This window comes from Protomyctophum bolini (genome assembly GCF_963924005.1).
Source record: "Protomyctophum bolini genome assembly, chromosome: 19".
Taxonomy (NCBI): Eukaryota; Metazoa; Chordata; class Actinopteri; order Myctophiformes; family Myctophidae; genus Protomyctophum; species Protomyctophum bolini.
The window spans coordinates 26075498-26084955 of NC_137880.1; the positions used below are offsets into that span (position 1 = coordinate 26075498).

Here is a 9458-nt window from a genome sequence, read left to right on the forward strand (position 1 = left end):
CATTTTTACCTCCTTTATGATGAATTCCTGTTCTGTTCTTTTACTATATAGAAAGCTCTAAATGTTATGATGAATTGAACATGGTGGACCCTCTTGTAAACCAGTGTAATGCTTAATGGTGACGTCCACTCACAGTCTAACAGTCTTTGTATTGAGTTGTGCTTAAAATGTACTGTAATTCTGCAAACTGTTAATAAATCAATCTAGCAATCAAAGAGACTTGTATTTGTGAAGATTCCCCTCGCCGCTAGATGTCACTATAGTAACACTTGAACCAATGACGTAATTTTTCTCAAAGATAAAAGCCCAATGAATCCCTCTGGTTGTCGCCGGGTGCAGTAGCGTGCGCCTGTAATCCAAGTTACTGGGAGGCTGAGTCTGGCGGATCGTTTGAGCTCAGGAGTTCTGAGCTGCAGTGGACTATGTCGATCGGGTGTCCGCACTAAGTTCGGTATCGATATGGTGCTCCTGGGGGAGCCCGGGACCACCAGGTCGTCCAAGGAGGGGTGAACCGGCCCAGGTCGGAAACGGAGCAGGTCAAAGCCCCCGTGCCGCTCAGTAGTGGGTTCGCGCCTGTGAATAGACACTGTAGTGCAGCCTGAGTAATACAGCGAGACCCAGTCTTTTTATGCTTTATTTTTAACCGTGCTTTCCCTCTGGCAGAGGTGCGCTATATGTTAGCAGTTGCAATTAAATTAAAATGCAGAGATCTCTGCATTTACATTACATGTACATTACAACTACTTCATAATCATGACAGGCAGGTGAGAGAATGTGGTGGTATCTTGCTTGCATTGGCTCATTTGAGCAAGACTATACACATGACTCAATGCAATATCATTTAAATTAGATTAGTACAATAATGTATGAAAAACAGCACAGACATGTAATTATCATGAGTCATGACTGTAGGCTCTCATGTAAATTCTATTATGTAAGCACCACACCATTTATTCATTAATATCAGTAATCAACATCATTAGTGTATTTTTGTGACTTGGATCGTTTTTGCACCCACCATATCTGACGTTCGGTTGTGACGTCTTCACTGACTTTGTGAGGTATGACATGTCTTCGACGTCACCGCCCCGCCATACTAGACTTGACGCGGTATGGAGGTTGTATGGACGTCTACGTAGTATGCACACCTGAAGATTGCCCCACCGTAGACTCACGTCGTATAGGTTGTATGGACGTCTACATAGGAACGTGGTTTCAACAGTCTTTTTGCAACACAGCTGATCTCGAAGATTGGACCACGAAATAAGTCATATTAACGGCAAGAGAAAGATGTAATATTAATATTGAGTTATGTGTGCATAAACATATTAATATACATTGAATAATGGATTTTCGTATTGAAGCACACCACAGCATTGCACCTTTGGGCCCAGTGCTTTTTATTTGTTCTTTTGAATTTTAATTGAATTTGAAAATGTAAAAAAAAAAAAGAAAAGAGAGAGATAAGGGCTTTTGCACACCTAGAAGTGACAGGTGTGTAGGAGGACAACCATCATGCAAAAGAAGAAACACCCGCACACTATTCAAATGCAGTGAAAATGTTTAATAGGGAACCAGCAACGTTTCGGCCTTTAAAATGTTGAAAGCCGTCCAGCAATGATCTACATGATAACTGGGATTTGAACATGGAATCTCCATGCTGAGCACTGAGCAGTGGTTTTCAACCCTTTTCATATCAAGGCCCATTCTTTTTTCAGCATTTGAGCCACGGACCACCGCCATCATTTAACTGGGGGACCACCTGAAACCCTAGTCTAAAGGACCACTGGTGGTCCCCGGACGACTGGTTGAAAACCACTGCACTAGAGCTCTGACTACACCATCACATCTTTGACAAATAAGTGTTCTTTTGGACTGACCAGCAAAGCTCAGCCCAGGAGGACTTCTGGAAACTGAAGCTACATGAGTCATGTGCTCAAGTACTTTAGACTTGCGTTTTTGCCATGACAACACCTGGCTGAAAAATAAAAAAGCACATTTGAAAGGGGCACATTTAGATTGGACGCCCTTTTACCCATATCCTCCACATCTCGTCCAATCTGGCGTAGTACCATACACTGTAACTCTGGACAATTTCTTTACTTAAATGCATTACTATAAGGGATTTCACTTAATTTCCACAGGATCAAACCTTGCCAAGTAATTTAAAAAAAAAGTTTTCAAACAAGGCAAAATAGAAACAGAGAAAAACAAACTGAGACAACATATTCATCTTTATATTTTATTCTTCATCATATTTACACTGGTTACAGTTCATGGTCTTCAGGGTGATAAAGCTCGCTCATCAGCCGGTAGATGTATGATGGTGCGTTTCCCCCGATATTAGAGATGAAAAGTGTAATGAGCTCAGGTGGGACATAATCAAACACTGGGCAGTGCACATTCACCTTTGAGAGAATTTCACCTAAAAAGACAAGTACGGTACAAGACCACCATTAACAGACAGTTGCACATCAGACTCTGCAACAGTAGAAAACGGTAGAATGTATTCTTTGTTGCTTCATATAAACACATTTTGTCTTGGGTAATAAGAATGATTAGGAGTCAATTTCCCAGTCGTTTTACACAAGTTTATTTAGGAGGAATTGAGCATCGACTCAATGTTATGTTTGATTACATTCTCTTACTTTAAAAACAGTTTGAAATATCTTCCTTACCAGTGTGCACTGGTTTTTTAATCATATGTTGAACATTTCTAAACATTTGTTGAGTAGACCATTTACAACATTGGGGAAATTTGTATTACCTTCTGTGAATGGGAGCACCTCATGTGGGGAGACAAACTTATGGAATGTATCCTCTTCATTTGGAAACTAAGGGCAGAGAATATTGTTGTCAGTCTGTAGTGAGAGATAGATTACATACAGTATCATGGTAGATGGAAACAAATATATAATGGATAGCATTTTTCAGTTACCTGAGGTGAGAGCTTGAACATGGGGGCACACACAATAAGCGGTGTGGAGTGATGCTTGGCTGCCAGTGCAAGAGTGTGTGTTCCATTAACGGCCCTCAGCCCACCATTTGCCAGGATGGTCTGTGTACCAATAATGACCTGAGGAGAGATCATTAGACAAGCTTACCTTGAAGTTCTAATAACCAAACCAAAACAAATAAGATTATGAAATAAATTAAGAATAAAACACTAGAGCCAATGATGCCAATATCCTCTGTCTTGTCATAGTCAATTATTTGTTTTCTTGTCAATTTGATTCATAATAAAGCACATTTAAAAACAACCCAAGGCCAACCAAAGTACTGTACAGCATAAACATTGTATACACATTACACAAGATCAAGGTTAAATCATACTAAAATTCAGCGAATGTCTGTCTGTCTGTCTGTCTGAATGTCCCTGACAGCACTTTCTCTCAACCTTGCCTGGCCCAAACACTCCCACTTTTCACACACAGGCATGGACCACACTTATATCGAGGTCTTCCTGGAGCCCTTTTTCCAATTTCACACATTACTGATTTATAATGAATTTATTAGTGGATTAACAAATGCAAAAAAGGGTATTGCACTGTCAATATCACATGAATATGAATGCAAAGTAGCGGTCCATGTGTGGACAGGCTACCTGTCGCCGTTGTGCATGGTGAGATGTGTGCAAACCGTGTAGTTTATCAGGAGAAGAATACCAAAGGATGCAACATTAATTTCTTAGTGAATTCACCTCGCACCCTCACACACCTGCGTCCCTTGGCGACACCTGCATCACAGGCCACCGTTCTCACCGTTACCCCACTGGCATGCTTCCTCTAGCTAGCGCTGCAACACAACAAATTGTGCCCTATACAATTTCGCGCCGCTGACTGTGTGTGTGCGTGTTGCATCGTTTGGTAGTCTTCTCCTGATAAACTACACGGTTTGCACACATCTCACCATGCACCGCGGCGACAGGTAGCCTGTCCACACATGGACCGCTACTTTGCATTCATATTCATGTCATATTTACAGTACTACGGCCTTCACAGTGTGTGTGTGTGTGTGTGTGTGTGTGTGTGTGTGTGTGCCAGGAGGCGCGGTGTGTGTGTGCGCGCGCGCGGAGAGGGACGCTAAAACTGTCAACACTTCTACTAAAGAAAGACGCAGCGATGGCGCCATAAGTACATATCCATACATTCGGGGACATAAATTGCGCTCAAAACTTCTAAACTTTTAAACCGCAGCAGCTTCCAGCATTCTCCTAGCTGTTGCTAAGCTACATTAGCATAGGAACGGAACCAAAACAGTGTTGGGCAATCACCAGGGTTGCCACATCATTGACTGAGAGGGAAACAAGCAACCAGGTCTATGAAAATGTTAACGGGCCAGAATAAGTCCGAAAATCCGAAAAAAAATCTACAATAAGCAACAATATAGCTGACTGTCAAACATCATTGTCCAATGTTGTTTCAGAGCAGTGGTTCTCAAACATTTTCATGTCATGGACCACTAATAGCCAGAATAAGTCAGAAAATCCCAAAATAAATCTACAATAAGCAACAATATAGCTGACTGTCAAACATCATTGTCCAATGTTGTTTCAGAGCAGTGGTTCTCAAACATTTTCATGTCATGGACCACTAATATTCTAGATATATATATATATATATATATATATATATATATATATATATATATATATATATATATATATATATATATTACGATATATATATTTGCTGTTCATATATTCAGAACGGGTAAGGACTAGTAATAATAATAAATAAAAAACATAAAACATAAAACATAAAAGCAAATATAGACCTAAACAAAATGTAGGATGAACAAAGCGTCCAACCATTTCTCCAAGGCAGGAGGTTAATTTAAAAGGCCTGGGACAGCAGGTGCGTTTTGAGTGTGCTTTTAAACGTGACCAAGGAGGGTGCATACCTAACTAGATAAAGTGCTCCTAGTGCCCATCGGGGCACATGTCTCCACCAGGGCAGGTCAGGTTGTGGCCTCCAGGTGGCGCTATAATAGGCCAATGTGAAAAGGTTGCAATTTCTTCTTACGCCTTGGATGGCAATTGGATGATTTGAGGCATTTTGTTCCAAAAATGTATTTAGCAAAAATCCACCTGTTGGTGGTGCTATAACAGGCCAATGTGAAAAGGGTGGGATATATTCCTCAGCCTAGTAGGAAAGTGTAAACACTCGCTGCGCTCGTGTCTCACCACGCCTCTCTCTCACCCATTATAAAATCCACAGTAACCTCAGACCTCTTGTGGTTTATTGCTTTAATCTAAATCTCAAACATGCAGGGCAACAGAAACAGGGATTCCAGGAGATGTTTTGGAAACAAAGTAAGTTAGGTAATGAGTCTAACCAAAGTATGCCTCCCGGATTTCACATTTATACGTTTATTTGGACGGGACAGCACATATTAATTACACATTCAATGCAGTGTAAATATGTCAGATTTAGCAAGGATGCCAATTTCCATCCGTAGTCCCCAAAAAAACAGAAAACAGGCAACATCATTTCAGATCAAGTTGACCGACTTTTTCCTGTGATTGACTGACACAACATACAACATTTAGAGGTGAGTTTGCGTTGGAGTAGCCCAATTTAAAACAAGTGTCCTGTCCCCGCCAAGCCATGTGTTACATTGCTGACATGATTAGACTGAGCCTCACTGATTCCATGTATATTATGGTAAACTTTTCATTTCATAGGCCGATAACTTAGGTCGCCAGGCAGAACAGCACGCAAAGAGGAATATATTTTTTGACCACGGTAATGAACCTGACACCATGGTATGCGTTACATAACCGCGGTATGGCGGTATTGCAGTAAATGCACCGAGCCTAAGGCAAATGTTAGCCTCGGAATAGGGACACTAGGGTTCAAGTGGTTAATCCACAATCATGTTTGTTCTTCAGAACTAGATAGTATGTGTTGTCTGATCATGTAGGAAAGCCAAGTCAGTCATATTTTTTCTGAATAACTAAACTCAAAGCTGTCCATCATAGAGTAGGGTGGGATTATAAACATTAAGTAGTAAGTAGTTGTTGCTACAACTGATAATTTGGTGGTGGTGAGGTTGGGGCGAATTACAATCCCAATGTTCACGGCACAGGGCACTGAACCCTCATACTTTCAATTAATGTCACCTGTGTTCGGCATAATGTATTAGTGCAAGTTGGTGTAATGGCTTGACAATGTAATAGAAGGCTCAATCCCAATGTCCCCCATCTCAAGCTCTGTGGGGTAAATTACAGACTTAAGTGATCTTTCACAGAAGTCACGGCCACTTCAGTTACTGTTGCTATGGCCGTCAAACTGCAAATGTTTGTAAACTAATTCCGTAATTTAGTAAAGAAATTCAGATTTCTTTACAAAACATCTGGCAACATTTTTAGACGGGCGGTCCGTGGTCAAATATCATTTTGGGTAGCCTTGGCACAAAAAGAGTTTGAGAACTACTGATTTAGAAGGCATTTGTAGAATTGGCCTCAGGTCGTATTTAATGGTTTAAGTGGTTAAAGTATCAAACCACTTTCTCAAACTTTTTTCCACACGTCAGTGGTACAACCCCTGCTGGTGGTGGTGGGCTACATGAATAGAAAAGATGCAGTGTTGGTCATGTACCTTATTAACCCGAGACATCACTGCAAATATGGCAGCATCTGCAATCACAGTAGTTTCAATTCCAGCTTTTGAGAGACTGGTTGCCATTTCATGTCCCTGTAGGAAGATGAAAGCAAAACAAATTAAATTATCGCAAAATAAGTTTAAGAATTTTGGGAATTACTACCATGAAAATTATTGTAATCGTATAAAAAGGAAAGTATTTCTAAATTTCATTTTTGTAGCATAAATTACTTCAAACAACACGAGGCTATGGCTCGGTGTGTGTTGTGTAACCAGCAAAACCTTTATTTGTCTCACTTGACAATGTTGACATGCATATTGCCATCGCATGTTAATTGCATTTAGGTCTTCAAAAGTAAACTACAGTCCTACCTGGCAGAAGGGGGCACATTCTGCCACAATGACATGGAACTTGCGCTTGCGAGCAGCGTCTTTAAGGAAGGCCTCAACTGTGCGAGAGCGGCCGATAGTCATGATGACCTCATTGGAGTGGATGTGCTCAAGGGCCTGCATAGCGATGTTGTCAGTGGTTCCCTCTGTGATAAGATCAAGTAGGAAATATAAAGTGAATCAATAAAATCATCTTTGTGATTCTCCATTCCTTTAGCATGTCCAGTTTTGTTCCTTACAAGCAAAACACAAATAAATGTAGATCTTTACTGTACATATATAGTAAAGTAGTTATTTAATCACAAGCTCTTGTTAATACTTTTCACTGGCTCAATGTTTAACACACACACACACACACACACACAGCTTTTCCAATACATAAGAAATGGTAGATCTACAAGCTCACAACACGCCAACTCACGATGCATTGTGAGCTTGTAGATCAGCTATGTTTTTCTACTTTTATGTGATGCGGTAGCATGACGATTAAGGAAATTCATTTACGGAAAAAAAAAGGTGAAATATGAAGATGAAAGTTTCTGGCCAACAGAAATTATATAATAAATACATACAAAATGATAACTTACCCAGCTCTGTAAGCAGCTCATTGACAGCTTCTATGACATTGGACTTGAGAAGAGGAAAATGTTGCCTAAAGTTCTCCTCACCGAGCCCCCCTGACATCAGCAGCTTGTGGAGAGACTCCTGTTGGTCTGTCTCTTCGCTGCTACCCCGGGACCTATTAAAAACCAAACAAATAGAAATGGCACAAGAACAAGATGCACAACTACCACTAAAATGTGATTGGTATGAGTGCAAGGCAGGAGAGTCTCACTTTGCCTCACAAATAAATTCAGATACCAATTTATTTGATCTCTTTAATCCAAGGGGTCATACCTAGCATATTCTTCTCTAATGACCTTCAACACTCGTCTAACCATGTTTCCAACAGTGGTCTCTGAGGGCTGGGCAACAATCATCCTCCTTCCCTCCTTGCGGATAATCTCCATCAGGTCGCCTAATGCAACACAATATATCAATTTAAGAGAAATGTGAACAGAAATAAAACTGTTGAAGTTGAAGATAGTTAAGATACAGGTAAGAGGGGTAAGGTTACAGTAACTTACAGATACGGTATGTCACTCAAATATAAATATTAACAAACAAATTATAGCTGACAGGCTGACACGTTTGAGAAGTTTGGCAGCAGGTTGTGGTGTATGTGCAACAATAAAACATGCGTACATGGGTACGCTGCGCACACAGGTACATGGTTAATTGGTGGTGTAGCGAATCTTGTAGACCAGACCCATTAAAGATGCTGTAGTCTGTCGTCAACCCGAGCTACTAGCCTAAGATTTAGACTCTCGTAGACGCATTTAATCGATGACGTACCGTATTTACGTATACGAGAGTAAATCTTAGGCTAACCCTAAACCATTCCAGCCTATCAAAAGTCCCAGAGATTATTTATTAGTTTGTTTTTTTGTGGAGTTCTGTGTGGCCCTGAAATTAAAAGGTTTATATAGTAACCAGCTGGTAAATTAAATCAACCTGCACTGCTCCATCGCGCGTTGGATGCAATTCTGCGGAGCAACGCAGTCGTTTCTCGGGCCGTTTCTGCGGAGCCACGGAGCGGCCCTGTCCCACTGCCCCCAAGCTTTAAATCGGCTAGAAAGACTTCGATTCTCTCCGTGAGATCGGTTTCCCTGTCTGTCGCAGGCATGTCGTCAAAAGACGATTAGTTTTAGTTCAAAATGTCAACACGTTTTGTTTGCATCAGCAGCAGGAGTAATTTCTCTCGGAAGTTGTACATTAACACTAGGGAGAGTTTCCGGGTCAGTACTACAAAACTAAGCCTGATTGGTCTATCACGTTAGGGCGTCACCAGAGTGGGCGTAAACAGAGTCACTTTGGTCACTTGCCAAGTTGCCAGTCCAACAACAAATGCATTACATGATACATCTATATTTGGTCTCTTCTTGAAATTAGTGTACTTCTTGTAATCATTATTATGTGTCTTCATTACATTTTATGTAGTCCTTCAAGCCACAACTATTCCACAATATTTTGTGTCTGTTTCTCGACATTTGAGGAAAACATCTAATTACCTCATGGCATGCCATGTTTGTACCTTTTTCATGAATTAACTATAACGAATGAACTAATCTACCGGTAATCGAAATTACATTACATTCAATTCAATTTAAATGAGCTTTATTGTCATGAGAAAACATGACAAAAAAGAAAGTGTCAAAATATATGAAAACAGTTGAAAATGGGGAAATTATACAGTTGGAAACAGTCACATTGCGTGTAGTGTTGATCGAATGAGACAGTGTAAGATACCATCACAGGAAGTATAATGTTGATTGATTGATTGATTATTAACGTTTGGAGAATTACAGTAGGCTACATTTCAAGCACAACTCAATGCAAAAACAGTTTGTGGATGTGGACGAC

General features: G+C 40.5%; 1 protein-coding gene across 1 annotated transcript; it reads right to left on the bottom strand.

The window, feature by feature from the left end:
- Positions 1-2228: 2228 nt before the first annotated feature.
- eif2b2 (eukaryotic translation initiation factor 2B, subunit 2 beta) lies at positions 2229-8796 on the bottom strand. The gene is made up of 8 exons (XM_080790428.1): positions 8550-8796; positions 7893-8013; positions 7583-7734; positions 6978-7141; positions 6603-6698; positions 2939-3076; positions 2768-2834; positions 2229-2425 (listed from the first exon to the last, which is right to left on the bottom strand). Exons 1-8 carry the CDS (start codon positions 8719-8721, stop codon positions 2268-2270), a joined length of 1068 nt encoding a protein of 355 aa, XP_080646554.1. The 5' UTR covers positions 8722-8796; the 3' UTR covers positions 2229-2267.
- Positions 8797-9458: the final 662 nt, after the last annotated feature.

Bases quoted from the DNA above. Each gene is read 5' to 3' on its own strand.
- eif2b2 (XM_080790428.1), bottom strand. From the start codon at position 8,721: ATGCCTGCGACAGACAGGGAAACCGATCTCACGGAGAGAATCGAAGTC. The intron at 8,014-8,549 runs GTTGATTTAATT...GTGTTGCATTAG, and splicing joins CGCGCGATGGAGCAGTGCAG to GCGACCTGATGGAGATTATC. The intron at 2,835-2,938 runs GTAACTGAAAAA...CTCTGCCCTTAG, and splicing joins TGTTCAAGCTCTCACCTCAG to TTTCCAAATGAAGAGGATAC.